The 17,110-nt window shown below is 39.8% G+C and overlaps 1 protein-coding gene across 1 annotated transcript in view; it reads left to right on the top strand.

Annotated features, from left to right (window-relative positions):
- The window catches only part of KYAT3 (kynurenine aminotransferase 3), a 75,227-nt gene that overhangs the window by 47,437 nt on the left and 10,680 nt on the right, over nucleotides 1-17,110 (top strand). Inside the window, exons 9-13 of the mRNA XM_075558096.1 lie at nucleotides 1,644-1,720; nucleotides 3,084-3,173; nucleotides 9,455-9,641; nucleotides 14,366-14,439; nucleotides 14,682-14,768. Coding sequence (XP_075414211.1) covers nucleotides 1,644-1,720; nucleotides 3,084-3,173; nucleotides 9,455-9,641; nucleotides 14,366-14,439; nucleotides 14,682-14,768 — 515 coding nt within the window. The remainder of the gene's footprint in view (nucleotides 1-1,643; nucleotides 1,721-3,083; nucleotides 3,174-9,454; nucleotides 9,642-14,365; nucleotides 14,440-14,681; nucleotides 14,769-17,110) is intronic.

The raw sequence follows: 17,110 nt of genomic DNA, 5'->3' as shown, positions 1-17,110 counted from the left end.
TATGTAATGTACAGAATCTCTGGGATCTCTAGGTACTCAAAGTAATAAATGTCAGTATCTCCTAGAAATTCTCTTAAAACACAGATTGCCGAATCTGTAGAAAAATGGTGCACTCACTCTGCAGAACACTGTGGCAGCTCCTCAGAAAGTCCATCAGAATTACACCAGTTCCACCAGAAAGAAATGAAATGCATAAATCTCATGCATAAATTCCATGGTAGTTATATTTAGACTAGCGAAAGGTGGAGATACCCCCAAAGTTAGTTAACTGGTGCATGGATAAAGAAAATGGATCTGTCCATTTTAGCTGTATAGTAGGATAGGCGGACACAGTACCGGAACCACTGGACTCAGACAGAGCAGCAATGGTGAGGCTGTGATAGGACAGGGTTGCACGCTGCTCTACACGGGGCCACTGTGAGTCAGAACCGCTCAGCAGCACCCAATAGCAACAGCAGCATCTGTACAGTGGGTATAGTTTATCTTCAGATGAAGGAATGAAATCTTGACACCTAGCACAACAAGGATGCATCTTGAAAACATTGTGTTAAGATACAGAAGCTCATCACAAAACACTATATCCTCCCATTTATATGAAATGTCAAAAGCCTTGGTCGCACCGTGGTTAAGTACATGGCTCTTCATGAAAATGTGAGCTGTTTGAACTCACCAGTTGCTCCATGCAGAAAAGATGTGGCAACCTGCTTTCAGAAGGATTTATCGCCCTCTAAGTCTCATGAGGCAGTTCTGCGCTAGTCTTCCAGGGCACTGTGAATTGGAACTGACTGGGTTGTGTATGAAATATCTGTAATACACCAGCCTATAGAAACAAAGCAGATTCGTAATTGAAGTAGTTGCTTATGGCTTGGAGGGTGGCGGAGAGGAGGAGATAAAGTGATAGCTAAAGAGTACAGGGCTCCCTTTTGAGGCAAAAAAAAAACAAACATTTCTAAAACTGATTTTATGGATGACAATTTGTGACTATATTAAAAACTAAGGTGACTAATTTGACTATATTAAAAACTATGTAGTTTAAATGAATAAATTATATATAGGATATCTCAATTAAACATCTAGTTTCAAATTTTTATATTGCTATTCTGTGCTCCCCAGATATTACAATTCAGTTTGTCCAGGTCCATGAATTTGCTCTTCTGACAAGTTTCCAGGAGACACTGACGTTGCTGGTCTCGAGTCCACATTTACCAAGCATGACTTTAGGAAGCCTGTAGACATCTACTCAGAATGGGTAGAATAAAGAGGGTCTCGACAGACACTGGGACCACAACCAGAACTGAGGCTCCAAGTCTTTTGCTGAATGTATGGCCTTGAGCAGTGAACACTGAGTGCCGTGGCTTGTGTCACTGCTGCCAAGTCAGCCTGCCCCAAACACCGCCTCCTGATGCCACAGTCCCTCCTCAGAAACTAGTTTTTCTATTTCAAAAGATAAGATTTAAATAGAATTTTGTGCAGTGTTAACAGTGCCTGGAAGTATTGTAACATAAATTGCATTATCTGAAAGTAATAGCTACACTGATATGAGTATTTGTTTTCATTAAATTTATGTATCTTTTTCATGTTTTTTAGAATATACTAAATGTACACTGATTGAAATTAATTATTTAACTATATTTTCCTGTCAGCCACTTTCCCAGGTATGTGGGAAAGAGCAATAACAATAGGAAGTGCTGGGAAGACTTTCAGTGTAACTGGATGGAAGGTGAGATGAATATGAATTATTAAGAAATATTTAAACATGGATTATCTTTCTTATTAAACTACTTTGTGCTTTGAATGCATTTAAATTCCATTGACATGGGTTTTTCTGTTTCACCTATTATTTTTTCATTAAGCTTTAATTCTGACCTCTTTTCTTTATAAAACATAGTCACCGTTTTACAAGTGATCAAGTAATGACATTTTCCTTTGTTAAAAATGTTTAATTTTATGTATATTCATATAAAAAGAGAAAACTAATGACTAATGTGGGGCAGTTATTACTGCCAAATTTTATAAGACTCTTCTCTAAGTGCTTTACATATCACTTGTATTAAATTTATATAACCGTATTATGAGATTGTATTAGGCTCAGTTGACTAGAGAAACAAATCCATTGACACTTATATATGTGTACAAAAGAGCTTTATATCAAGAAGTAATTATATATCAAGAAAACACCCCAGTCCAGTCCAACTCAAGTCCATAAATCCAATACTAGTTCATAAGTCCCTCTTCAGACTCACGAAGCCACATGCAATGATGCAGAGTGCAGGAAGATCACAGGCCGGTGGGTGCAAAGTCTTGTGGATCCTATGGCGGGGGATGCATCTCCATGACTCTGAAGCAACCAGCATCAGCCAGTAGGAAGATGAAGGCAGGAGAGAATAGGAAGTTCCTAGAGTCCTCCTCATCAGAAGGCCACACCCACAAGGAGTTAGCATCAGGCTGCGACCTGGTTGATAGGCTAGAATCTACCCCTTACACTTTTATATATCTTCAAGTTGACATGAAATTATGTAACTACCACAGAGATGACTACAAATATTATCCCAATTTTACAGATGCTCAAACTAAAACCAAGTAAAGTCATTTGCCCCCTGTCTTAATCAGGGCTTTCTATATAGAACCAGTATATTAGAGCCCCTGTAATCTCCCTGCTTAAACATAAAGTGCATGCGAGAGAGGGTGATCTACGTTTTTAAGAATTTGTTCCTGAGGTTTTGGGAGGCTAGCAAGCTCAAAATTCATAGGTCAGACAATAGGCTGGATACTGCTGTTGGTCTTTAGACCTTCAGAATATCAAAAATAGCAAATTAGAAGAGATGAGAAGGCTGATAATGATTGTGGGCACTGTACCTTCTGAAGGCAGAGGTGCAGCGGCTGCATTGCATGCATTTTCATTAAAGGCAATGTTGAAATGACTTTCCGTTATTAATAGTATATTGTCTTTATAGTGTGAACACTTTAGAACTACATACCTATATTTAATGATCGCATTACATGTTTAATGAAGCATACCGACTCTCTGAGATTTAGTGTAAACAATTTGGTTTTTAATCTGTGTTTATCTCTTCCTTTCCCAGCTTGGCTGGTCCATTGGTCCTAGTTATTTGATAAAGCATTTACAGACGGTTCAGCAAAATACCATTTATACTTGTGCCACTCCATTACAGGTAAGTATTATAGTAACTAGGAACCCTTTTGGGGAAGCCCTGTTGGTGAAGTGCTTATGCATTGGTCTGCGATCTGCAAGGTCAGCAGTTCGAAGCCACTCTGCGCAAGAAAGAAAGGGTTTCCACTCCCGTAAGCAATTTCAGTCTCGGAAACTCAATGGGGCTTTCTACCCTGTTCTACAGGGTCACTATTAGTCAGCAGTGACTTGATGACAGTGAGTTTGGTTTGGTTTTCAGGAACCCTGGTGCCATGGTGGTAAAACACTCAGCTGCTAACCAAAAGGTTAGTGGTTCAAACCCGCCAGTCACTCGAGAGAAAAGTATGTGGCAGTCTTCCATGGCCGAGACTCGGAAGCCCCAGGTGGCCGTTCTACTCAGCCCTTCAGGGTTGCTATGCATTGGAATCAACTCCATAGCGGGGTTTTTATAGTATGTTGAGGCGTAAATGTGGTCTTACAGTGACAGTGTTATTTTTGCAGTCACCCTCTAATTTGCTCAGCTCCTGCCTTCCTGTCTTCCTTTAGCGGGGCTGGCTAACATAATTGGGGATTTAGGAGTGGACACAGTCATGATTGACAAGAATAATTTTTGTTTGTTTCTTAACTTTTTATGAGAGGGTTTCAAAAAGTTCAATGAAAAATAGAATTTTTTTAAAAAAAGAATAGAATTAAAAGATCATGGAATTTTCCCACAAACTCTTTGAAGTCATCCCGTATTATAATTTAAGTGAAAGTTTACAAAGCAAGTTAGTTTTCCATTCAACGTCCCGCACCCGTTTGATCCATGGCATGGACTGTAGCCTACAAGGTACCAGCACTCTTCCCGGACCCTCTCTGTGTTTCCCATTCCCGTGACTTCCTTCCTCTCCTTTCCAGGCTCCAGGGCTTTCTTCTTTGGCAAATGCTGCCCCTTTGATCCCACATGATTGATTGTTCTAAGGGGGGCATACTGTCCTCGTGGTAACTGTTCACCTTGGCAGGCCTTTCTATTGGTGGCTAAAAGTTGAGCTATGAAGGTGTATTTAGTTCCAGGACAGAAGGGGGACATAGTCTCAGGGAATTCCAGCAGTTGCTATCAGACCACTAAGCCCGGTATTTTTCAGATTTTGAGGTTTGATCAACATTTTCTCTCACTCTGTCCAGGACCCTCTATTGCGATCCCTTGTAGGGCAGTTTGCACTGGTGGCTAGGCACCATCGAGTCAATGGTTTGCAACTTTCCTCATGCCCGGACCCTTTCATACAGTCCCTCACGTGGTGGGGACCCCCAACCATACATTAGTTTCATCGCTACTTCATAATTGTAATTTTTGCTACTGTTATGAATCATTCAACTCCTGTGAAAGGGTCATGCAACCCCCAAAGGGGTCGTGACCCACAGGTTGAGAACCGTTGATCTGTCGATCACAGGATCGTGTAGGCTGAGGTTTGCATGACTAATTTGCACTAATTGTTTTCATGCATCTTAGGTCACCAGTCCTTTTTGTTCTTCTGCATGGGGTGAAATCAATCGCTGTGCCTTATAGAGGCATTCACCAACTGTTAAGAGCCCAGTCACTACTGACCAAAGTGGGATGTAGAACAATGTCTTTATGAATTATGCCAGTTGACTTTGATGTCACTCAAAACTCAGGTCCAGCGATTCATTTCCTTAAGCTGTTTGGATATGGCTGGGAATTTTACATCACTGTGTTGCCACCACCACCTGCCCCCATATGCTGTACTGTATATCTGGATATAAACTGATGCAGAAGTATCGTCAGCCAAACCTACAAATGATTGTGGATGTAGTTCCCTTCAGAAGGAATACGGGTAGCATAGTTGGCTATGCACTGAACTATTAAGCACAAGGTCATTGGTTTGAACCCACCAGTTCCCCCATAGGAAAAATTGAGACTCTCGGCTCCTGTAAATATTTAGTCTCAGAAATCCCCCTCCCCTCAAAGGGTCATTCTGTTCTGTCCTTTAGAGCCACTCATTGACATCGATTTGGATGTTTATTGTTTGGTAGTCACTTTCATCTCCAAAGTGATTCCTCTTGCTTGTCTGCCTATATATCCACTTACGGACGCGTGTTCGTCATTACTGTTAATGCAGGATTGTCCGTGAAATAGCACTTACCTTTGTTGTCTATACCTCCTGTGCTCCTCTCTGTCTTCCTTGTCCTTAGTGGTGGTGTGCCTATTGCTCCTTTTACCTAAATTAACATGTATGTTATCTAGTTAGGGATCTTCCCTTCCCATCCCTCCAATCCCTGCTAACATATAAAATAATGTTTGTGTGTGTAAATCTGTCCTTCACGTTTTTATAATAGTGGACTCATACAATATTTGCCCTTTGTCCTTCACTTATTTCTCAGTCTAATGTCTTCCAGGTGCATCCACATGATACGGTGTTTCGTGGTTCTCTGAGTTTTTAGCATTAGTGTGTGTAGTGCCCTAGTTTGTTATCCATTCCTCCGTTGATGGGCACTGAAACTGTTGCCTATTGTGAGTAATGCTGCAGTGAACGTGGGTGTGGGATATATTTTTTCTTTGGGATATATGCCTTCTATTGGATTAAGTGGTAGTGCTCTTTCCAATGTTGTACAGAAGTAGAAGTACGGTACCCTTTCCACAGGGGTTGCACCATTCTCTCCACATCCTTGCCAGCCTTGTGTTATGAACTTTGCTATCATTGCTGAGGTGAATTTTTTTTAATCTATCAAATTTTAGCTTTAAATACTCATATGTTATTGATGGGAGAACACAGTGGCACAATCCTTATAGGGGATAATAGTAGCACCAATCCAAATCACACACGTGCTTACCCTGTGAAGCAGGATCCATTGTCTAGGAATTTACCCTGCAACTGTATGTGGCAGAAGATCAGGGGCAGTTCTGTGCCTACCTATAGACAGTTGGTTAAATAATCCAGGGTCTACCTAAACATTTAAGTACTAGATGGCTATAGTAGTTTCCAGTTGCTGCTGTAACAAATTACCACACATCTATTTTCATAAAACAATTTAAAATCACTGTCGTATAATTCTGGACATCAAAAATGGATATGTGAGGCTAAAATCAAGGTTTTGGAAGGACTTTGTTCTTCTGAAGGAGCTAGGGGAGGGGCCATTCTTTGCCTTTTACTGGCTCTAAGAAGCTACCTGCTTTCTTTAGTTCATGATACCATCAGTCCGACCTCTGCTTCTGTCATCCCATCCACTCTGGAACTGTAACTCTCTAAAGTAGTACCATGATCAAGGTCAACTCTCATATTTGGTTTTATTACATATTAAACTCACTTCATCCTGCCAGGGTAAATACATGCATTTATTCCACAAATATTTACTGATATTAGAGATACTACAACAAAAACCATTCCTTTCATGGGGCGTACACCGAGTAGGAGGACACAGATAATAAAAAATCATTTAAAAACATAATATGATATGTCTGTTGTTAATAAATGTTATAGAGGAAAAAATAAGAACAAGGAAGGACATGAAGTGCCAAGGTGGGGTGGAAGACCCTATGCTCAAAGGACAGTCTTTGAAAGCCAAACTGAGATGGTGACATTTGAACCACAGACTACAGGAGGTGAAGCAGCAGTCACTGGGTTCCCACAGAAGAGCCACGTGGACTGAGAGAATAAGTGAATGTAAAGGTAGGCACAGATAAGCAGCCTGGATGTTGTGTTTGTATCAGTGAGTAGGTCTCCACAAGGTAGCTTGAGTTGGGTTCTGAGCCCAGCAGTGACACGACCTAGCTTGTGTTCTTAGAGAGACTTGGCTCTTTGTTGAGTTAGAAGGCAGGGACTCTGTTCCAGAAGAGAGCCCATAGTGGAGTAAATCAAGTTGAGAATGGCAGAAGTGGTAAAATGTGACAGGACTTTGGACATATTTTCAAGGTAGAGCCAACACTATTTTCCAATGAATTCCATAAGGGTGCGAGAAGAGGCGAGGAGTCTAGGATGATTCTCTGGCTAGGATGGATGGTTATATCTCCTGGGTACTACATTTTTTAGGGCAATATCTCTTACAATAGTGAAAGGATGAGTTAATGTGAACCATCAGCAGTTTATAGCATCTAAACCATTATAGTCTTGTTTCCATTTCACAATTGCCATGTTTAGAAGATGACCCCGCTAACCAAAGGTCAGTGGTTCCAACTGACCACCTACTCTCGGGGAGAAAGATGCGGTAGTTTGCAGCTTAGGGCATCATAAAGAGACTTTTCCCCAGCTTTGTCTCCCCCAAAGATACCACAAACATTAGAGGCTATTTGTCAGCATATGGTGGGAGGTCAGATGCTTAGAGACATCCTCCCTACTGATAATGGTTTCTATGGAGATCCAGAGAACCTGTCAAACCTGCTCAGTGACATCTAAAGTTAGGCTGCCATCCTGAATCTAGGATCCGCCCATCTTGTCACATGTGTACCCTAATCCTTCCTCTTCCTATTGCGTGTATGTCCCTAGATTGTCCCCCTCTCATTGCTGTATAACCTATAGTGCAACCCTTTCCTGTGACGGATGTCTTTACCTGAAATTAGTGGGCTTGCACTCCCCCCCCCAAAGCTATATAGGCCTGGGTTAGCAATAAAGAGCTTTCTCGGGCTCCCCTCTTTGCCTCTCCTCGGCTTTCTCTCCCCTGTCCTTGCTCCCCTGTTCCCTTGTCCTCCTCCCCCTCCCCCTCTGTCCACATGGACCACCAAGCGGGGCTGAGGTGAACATGCTATCATGAAATGTGTCTGACTCCATTATTTCAATCTCTCTTTTATCTCGCATGCTCCCTATGACTATAGATATATCGAGAGAGTACGGTATATACACATATATGTATGTATGTGTAGATGTGTGTATATGTATGTATATACACACACACATTGTACAATCGCACCACCTGTGATTAGTTGTAGGGGGCTGGCATTTCCCCCACAGCAACTGTCAATTAGAGCCTTGGAAGCCCTCTGGAACAACTCTGCTCTGTCACATGGCATGCTATGAGTTAGAATTGACTCAACAGCAAAAGGTGTGATTTTCTTTTCCCTTTGGGCTAGGGAATTACTGTCCTGTTTAACTGCTGACTTATCTTGTCCAGCAGATTTCTCCATGATCCTGCTCTTCTCTCTGTCTCTGATCTCTTCTCTTGCTATATTACCTTTCAGCAACACTGGATCTGGTCCAATACAACAAAGTACATCCTGCCTTAAGACTTTAGTATACACTCTTCTCTCCCATTGAAAACCTCCTCATGTTCGCCCGTCTTTTACCTGAGCAAATAATGCATTTAATATTCACAGCTTTAGGACTTTGATCTTTTTCATCCATGTGTCTTCTGACACACCCCTTCATCCCCCACTAACAGAAGGCAGATATCAAATCATTCTTCTTCATTGATATATCCTCAGTACTTCTCTCCATGCCAGTCTTAATATAGGTACTCAATATATATTTACTGTGTGGATTAATTTATCCTTTAGTTCTTGCTCTTTTGATTTTTGACTAACTTCCTTAGAATTTGACCACTTTTCTTTTGCCATTAAGTTAGCTATTTGAAGTTCTCCATCATTCACCCGGATCTCCTGGTTTGCTGAGTACGAGCCCTACTCAGTCATCCCCAGTCAGGCCTGCCCACCACACTTCTGCTCTCCTGTCTGTCCAGATCAGTGATCTTTCTGTATGCCTTTTCTCGCTTGCCTGCTGCTGCCTTCTCAGACACCTGCCTAATCCTTATCAACACTGGCTTTTGCCCTTGGTCTCGCACTCCTCCTGACTCTTGTGACTTAACCTGGAGAATGAGAGGACTTGCTACATGTGTTTCTAACCCTCGTTGCACCTGGATTCATTTCTTAGGATATGAATGATTAGAGCAGAGATTAATGCACTCATGGGGAGTAAGGGGGGACACATTTTCTCCTCTATGCAGTGGGTCAGCTTTCATACCCACTGCTGTCCTCCAAGGGAATGGCTAGTTCATCATTTCTATATTCTGTAGCTTGATAGAAAATAACCTACTTTTCATATTTTTCCAAATAAGCCTGTAGATAATACCTCTTGTTTTATTTGGATTTTCAGGGCTGATTCTCATTCCCTCATGTTAGATTTGGCCATTTATGTGATAGATAACCTGGTACTTCCATGAATCCACGGGCAGTTTAGCAGATATTCACAGGAATACAGCTGCCGTTTCCTGTGCCTTTTTAGTGCCAATTGTCTTACTCAAATCATTTTTCTACATAAGACCAATAAGCTAATAAAAAATCACTTACTCCCTTTCCATGTTCTTCAATGTCAACATCAGGAAGCCTTGGCTCAAGCTTTTTGGATTGACATCAAACGCATGGATGACCCCGAGTGCTACTTTACATCTTTGCCACAAGAGCTGGAAGTGAAGAGAAACAGGATAGTCCGCTTACTTGAAAGTGTTGGGCTGAAGCCCATAGTTCCTGATGGAGGATACTTCATCATTGCTGATGTGTCATCACTAGGTCTGTAAGGGTTTTTAGTGTTTCAAATATACGGAAACGTATTGTGGGACATTATAGTAGAGTTGTGGGGTAAAGATTTGTATCAAAGCATATCCGCATTTTAGCTTATGAAGAAAGGATGAAGTTTTAACAAGGTGAGTGTTTTTTCAACAATTATCTTTACTTCTAGGTTCTTGCCCTGAAATATGACACTTGTTATATGACTCTAGAGTCGTTGTTCTAGATAATCTATTAAACATGGAATTTGCTGCCTGCTTCTTTTGAGGGAGAAAGGTAAGGCTTTCTGATCCCTAAAGAGTTACAGACTCAGGAGCCAACAGGAGCGGCGGCTTTCCCTGCCCTCCGGGGCACTGGGAGTCAGAATGGACCCGGTGCCAGCGCGTTTGTGGTGTTTCCCTTCTGGTTTGTAATTTAAGACACATGTACCTAATGTGATACATTTATATATCTGGAGTTCATTTTTATTTTTATTTTCATTTAAGGAGAAAGACGAGGTGTTCTACTCCCATAAAGAGTTACATCTCGGAACCACCACCCCCGCCCCGCCCGCCCGCCCGCCCCACCCCAGTGGTTCTGATCCGCCCAGTAGGGTCCCATGAGTCCAAACCAACTCCAACAGCAGTGATTTCAGTGCTGATTTTTCATTGAAGGAAAAAAGGCATACTTTTAAAAAATAGAATAATATCTCTGGAAAATTTTAAGTCATAAGGAATGTTTACTATTTTGATTACAGAGAAAGGAAGTGAAAAAGGAAAATCTACATATTAATATATTAACAAGTGTCAAGACTCATACCACTCTTTTAAGAAGACTGTTAGCGCAATGTTTACAGACGAGAAGGGTTAAGTTTCTAATAGCTAGCCTGAAGTCATATAGTTAGATTAAAAATAGTTCTGTCTCCAAAAATCAGTGTTTTTGTATTCTGTAATGTGTAATTAGGCAATAGATTTGATTCCAAATCATATCAACCCAATACAGGTTTCAAAGGTTGTAAATTTTGAGGGGAGCAGAAAAACCTTACAGAAAAAACATTTTTTTTCTCTTTTAAGTTATTAACAAAGACTAATTATAGTTAATCATAGTAAACTTAAGAACATGATTTATTCTGGGAGAAATTACAACAATCCTAAATATAGTTTTAAATTTTTATTATAATGAAGTTATATGTCATTGAACTTGAAAAGTTTCTTATAAAATTGCAAATTTTAAGCAGTCAGCGAAAGTAAAACTTCCAATTTTGTAATTAATATAGTATTTTTGAATTTTGTTCCTTCAGATAGAATTTGATGTTATCAGCCTCTACTTGTTATAATATTGCATTATCATCTTCATTGATTTCAGGGAAATGGGGTATTGTTCAATTGGAACGACCGTTTCTCTGCACGCACATTGGCGCATCGTTTGTTTTGTTGTAAGCAAACAAGTGGCAATGGTTAGCCAAGGTTCTTGCTGTCATTTTCAACGTCTTCTTCTGAATTTGATGAGCATTTACAGAGCAGATCACTGCTCGGACATTTAACAAGCCATACTGACTTTGTCCCAGCGCATCAGTTGCCATCCCCTCTATGTGCATCCCTAAGCCACTTTTACTCTGTGTTTCCTGGTTCTGTACCTCTTTTTAGCTTACCCCTCTGACAATGCCTCTTCTTTGCTAGTTGCTCCCTCCCCCCTACAGGTGTTTTGGAAAGCATGTTCTGCTCCTGTGGCCTTCAGTAAGTGCTGCACCTCTGATTTAAGTGGTTGATTATCACAGAAGTGGGTTCAGTTCCTGACCTCAAGGGTGACTGAAGTTCATAGTCTCAGGTCCAACCTGCCTTTCTCCACCCAGTTAGTCTGGTCTCTTTCATCACCTTGAATTTTATGCCACATGTTCACCCACAAAGAGGCCTATCCTAAAGGTGTTTATAGATATATCCCAAGCAGAGGGAGTAATTGGCAACCAAACATAGACGACATGTGTTACTTGGGTAAAAAAATGTCAAAATGAATCGATTAACAAGTAACAGAACCAGGCTTTTAACAAAGAGATCCATTGTCTAATCACTAAACTTACGTATCCTCTACACCTTTCCAGACCATCCTAGAAACTCCAAAGGGAACACTTGACTAGAAGGAGAAGACTCAGCTCCATGGAGTCGATTCTGACTCTCAGTGACCCCACAAGGACAAGGAAGAGTTGTTCCTGTGGGTTTCCAAGACTGTAACTTTTTACAGGAGCAGAAAGCCTCGTCTTTCTCTCTCGGAGTAGCTGCTAGTTCTCGAACTGCTGACCTTGTGGCATGGTACTATGTCACCATGGTAAATAAGGCAGGGATTGTGGTGGTTCTACCAAGAGGTGGTAAAGTCTAAAGCTGTGGAGAGGACCGTGGGATTGCAATGACCAATTTTTTATTTTCATGAGTTATTTTTAAATGCTCATGTCATTAGTAACACGGTTTAAAATCTTACCTTCAATAAAGAAAGACTTTGTTTGGCTTCTTTGAGGATCTCTGACTTCAGGCAATTCAGAAGAAATAGACTCTAACTTCCTTTTAACTATGAGCCCATTGGAACTGAATTTATTCCTTTCCTTTGGGGGACAGCATCGCAATAAAATAACCCACTCTCGTCCCAGGCTGTGTGTAAGAATAAGTGGGTTGTACAGCCACCAGCCATAGCCTGTTTAACACTCCTGTTCTTCCTTTGACTCCCAGTCTTAAGCACTTATTTTTCCAGGTTCCCTTTGCACCTTGAATTTATCATTACTGTGTACTTTCCATATTGAATTTTCACATAATTTACAGTTAGAGTGTAGCTTCCTGAGGTGTTACTTTTGTAAGGGTCAAACTTCAATTAAACACACATAAACATATGCCTTAAAATAATAATTTAACCCTTCTTTACTTCTTCAGAATCACAGTGGTGACTAAATGAGATAATTGTGTAGCATACTTAACAATTAATAGTATATATATTGTTATATGAAAATTTCACTCTCCTTAAAGCACAGCAGAGGAAGAAAATAAAATACCCACGTAAAAATACATAACATATATGTGTCTGTATGTGTATGTATGTACTCACACATATGTGTGTCTGTATGTGTATATATGTACACACATATATGTGTCTGTATGTGTATATATGTGCACACATGTATGTGTCTGCATGTGTATATATGTATACACATATATGTGTCTGTATGTGTATATATGTACACATATGTGTGTGTATATACAGCTAAAACATTCTTCAATGTCAAGGCTTTTAAGAGCTAACTTAAAAGCAACAACTGATTTAGTAAATAAAAGGAAATTATAAGGTAGCTGTATAAATTTATTTTGAGCAATAAGCTGTAGAATTTTATTGAATAATCTACTATCCTTAGTTGCTTTAGGCCATTCAAAAAGATTCATTAGTATAAATGAATAAATAACATTGAAGCAATCTGAAAGATAGGCTGTTGAAACTGAATTTTATATCTTACATCAAAACTGAGACAAGAAATAAGAATAGAAATAAATACTTGAATTTCATTTCCCCCAAATTTGAAATAAAATTGTTTAATTGTGCAATACAGGCATTTCCCAACTTACAATAAGATTCCATTACAATAGCTGTGGCCTAATAAATCCATTTGGATATAAATAGAAAACATTGTTTGTTTTCATTATTATTGCCTTTTATTACCCATAGTTTTATACATCTACTCTTCATCTTTGGGGATTGGCATGAAAAGGGTAACATCAGCAAATTATATTCTGCAATGTCATATATAGTGTATATTACTAATGATAAGATGTACCAAAAACAACAACAGGTCACAAATGCATTTCATTGTAAATGGAATATGTAATAAGAGACAGACTGCCGGTGTATTGAAACAAGAAGTAAACAGCATCACCTGGCAGATAAAAGCAGATGAAGGAATACGATGTAATCTGTATTACATCTTTCTGATATGGTACAATGAAAGCCATAATTCCACAGGACTGCCCTGCTTCGCTACGTCTCACCAGTTTTCTGCCTTTGACAAGTCTTAGCAATTTTCTATTGCTAGCTTTATGGAAATTATTTTCTTTCTCTGTCCTAAAGGAGGTTTCTGCCCTAAGCAGGTTCCAGCTTTTGTAGGTTTTACTGTATAATAATATAACTATTGAACAAGTATTCTTGCCATTACTTGTGTAGGGCCGGAGTTACAAGTGGAGATGCAGTAGATTTCAAAACTGACATGTTATCATCATGGATTTTACAACCTAATGAAAGCTATTTAAAGATCTACAGTGTTGTTACTAATGAATAATCTAAGGTGACTATTAGTTCCCCAATTTTAGTCATAGAGTCTTGCATTATTTCTAGATGAGAAGGCAAAAAACTCTTCTTGCCTCTCATTTCTTACTCTTTCCCCATGTTAAGATCTGTGTACGTGAGCGTCAACAAACAGATGTTTATTCCACTACTCCCTTAGCCTGTTGATCGGTGAATTCTTCACTTTGCACCACACTGTGCAGTATGAGACTCCAGCAGATTCTTGGATGTCTTAGAAGATTTTGAACTAAATTGGTTTAAGCCAGGAGAAAGTGCTATGAATCAATATATTTAAATGAACTATGAGGAGACTTCAAAAAATTCTTGGAAAAATGGAAATACAAAACAATGGAACGTTCCATATGCTTTTTAAAGCCCCCTCGTGCATATTGCCTCAGATATAATATATAGACCTTCTACTCTTGCTTCTATTTTAGATGTAGACCTCTCTGAAATGAAGAACAATGAACCTTTTGACTATAAGTTTGTGAAATGGATGATTAAACATAAGGTAACGTGCATTGCTCTTTGCATCCCTGTGTAGCATTGGATAACTAACTTCTGAAGGAAAACTGCTGATTTGACAAATGTTAGCTGTAGTCTTGCTATATGATATTCCACTGATGAGTATTTGGGAGCTGGAAAATCTTTTCTATTTTGAAAATTGTTGTCAGTATTAAAAAGTATCTATTTTGTCCAAAAACTAATAGTAGAAAAATAAATTGTTTTCTTCTATGTATTCATATTTTACAGAAATTGTTCACCATTCCTGTTTCAGCATTCTGTAATTCAGAAGCCAAATTACAATTTGAGAAATATGTGCGATTTTGCTTCTTTAAAGTAAGTCCCCCTCAACACTAATTTATACTATCATTCCTTCTGATTTATTAATCGTCAACTTTCTATTATTTTCTATTGTTAGGAATGAAATGCTAACTAGCAATTTTTAGATTTTTGGTTTGCTGCCATGATATGAATTGGCTGTCTTAACAAAATTCAATACTCTGAGAGGAAACAACAAAATCTACACTCCTTACCCTGCAGTGATCACAATGTCCAGTATGTAATAAAAAATGACCAGACATAAAAAGACACAGAAAATGTTATCTATGCTGAAGGAGGAAGAAGAGAAAATTCAAAATGACCCAGGAATTAGCAGACAAAGCTTTAAGCCAGATATAAATATGTTCAAGAATTAACGAAAGCACAGTCATAATGAGTTGACAGGATAAAATCTATTTTTAAAAGAATCAAATGGAATTCTAGAACTTAAAAGTATAATATCTAATATGAAAATATAAGAGACTCAATAGAAATTTTGGGTGTGTTAAAAAAATGTTAATTCATATAGGAAAAAAAAGAGATGAGCTTTTCATAATAAGTAGAACTCCAGGGATCTAGGATACAATATTAATTGGCTTAAAAATACATATAATTGGAATAGCCAAAGGAGGAAAATGTAACAGAAAAAATATTTTTAAAAGCAATAACCCACAAGGGAACAGCGAGTGGTTCAAAACCAGAGGAGGGAGGGGAGGGGAGGACTGGTAGGGAGTGACCAAGAGCAAGGTAACTGAGAGGAATTACTGAAACCAGAATGAAGGCTGAACATGGTAGTGGGATGGGAGGAAAGCGTAAGGAAATAGAGGAAAGGAGTAGGAGGCAAAGTGCATACAGAGAAACCTAAATACAGACATGTACATATGTAAATATATTTATGATTATGGGGCAATAAACTTATGTGCATATATTTATAGGTTCAGTAGTAGGGTAGTAGATGGACATTGGGCCTCCTCATGCATTCTCCCCCAATACAATAGCACCTCGCCCTGCTAAACGGTCATTGCATGATACCCACCTTCCCGACATGATCACTGAAGACAGATGTGTGTGTAAGCAAACGTGGTGAAGAAAGCTGATGGTGCCCAGCTATCAAAAAGATATAGCGTCTATAGTCTTAAAGGCTTGAAGGCAAACAAGCGGCCATCTAGCTCAGAAGCAACAAAGCCCACAGAGAAGAAGCATACAGCCTAAGCGAATACAAGGTGTTGAATGGACCATGTAGCAGACACCAAGGAACAAAAACAATCATTGTGTGATTACCTTCCTCACATAATCACTGAAGACGAAAGTGTGCATAAGCAAATGTGGTGAAGAAGGCTCATGGTGCCCAGCTACTGAGAAATATAGCATCTGGGGACTTAAAGGCTTGAAAGCAAACAAGCGGCCATCTAGCCCAGAAGCAACAAAGCCCACACGGAAGCAGCACACCAACATGGGTGCTCGTGAAGGGCAGAGGAGACCAGGTCTCAAACAACAAAGGTGGGGGGTGGGGGGGGAGTGGGAATCACATCACCGTGAATGAGGGGGAGTGCGTGATGGGGACCCAATGCCCATCTGTAGACAGCTGGACATCCCTTCCAGAGGGGTATTGGGGAGGAGATGAGTCACTCAGGATTCAGTGTAGCAACAATGAAACTCAAAACCTTCCTCTAGTTCCTGAACGCTTCCTCCCTCCCAATTATCATGACCCCAATTCTACCTTGTGGACCTAGTTATATCAGAGGATGTACAGCGGTGCAGTAGGGATCTGGAAACATAGGGAATCTAGGACAGACGAACCCCTCAATACCAGCGGTAGGAGTGGCGACACCAGGAGGGAATGGGGTGTAGAAAGGGAGAACCGATCTTGGAGATCTATGTGTAACCTCCTCTCTGGGAGATGGGCAATGGGAAGGTGGGTGAGGGGAGACACCGGGCAGTGTAAGATAAGATATAATAATTATTTATAAACTATTAAGGGACCAGGCGGAAGGGGGGAGCGGGGAGGGAGGGGGAGGGGAAAAAAGGGAAACCGAGCTGATTCCAGGAACCCAAGTGGAAGGTGAATTTTGAGAATGACGAGTGCAACGAATGTATAAGGGTGCTTTGCTCAATTGATGTATGGATTGTGATAAGAGTTGTATGAGCACCAATAAAAAGATTTATTAATAAAAAAAGATCTAATACCCAGAAAATACAAAGCAAAAAAAAAAGCAATAACTCAAATATTCCCTTATTTAGTAAAAAATATCAGCTCACTGGTCTAAGAAAACTCAGTGAACCTTAACAAGATTGATACAAAGAAACCACACTTAGACATAAATAGTCAAAGAGTAACAGATGTTATTGTGAAAGTAATC

This window comes from Tenrec ecaudatus, chromosome 1 (genome assembly GCF_050624435.1).
Source record: "Tenrec ecaudatus isolate mTenEca1 chromosome 1, mTenEca1.hap1, whole genome shotgun sequence".
NCBI lineage: Eukaryota > Metazoa > Chordata > Mammalia > Afrosoricida > Tenrecidae > Tenrec > Tenrec ecaudatus.
This window is presented reverse-complemented; position numbering and strand designations above follow the sequence as displayed.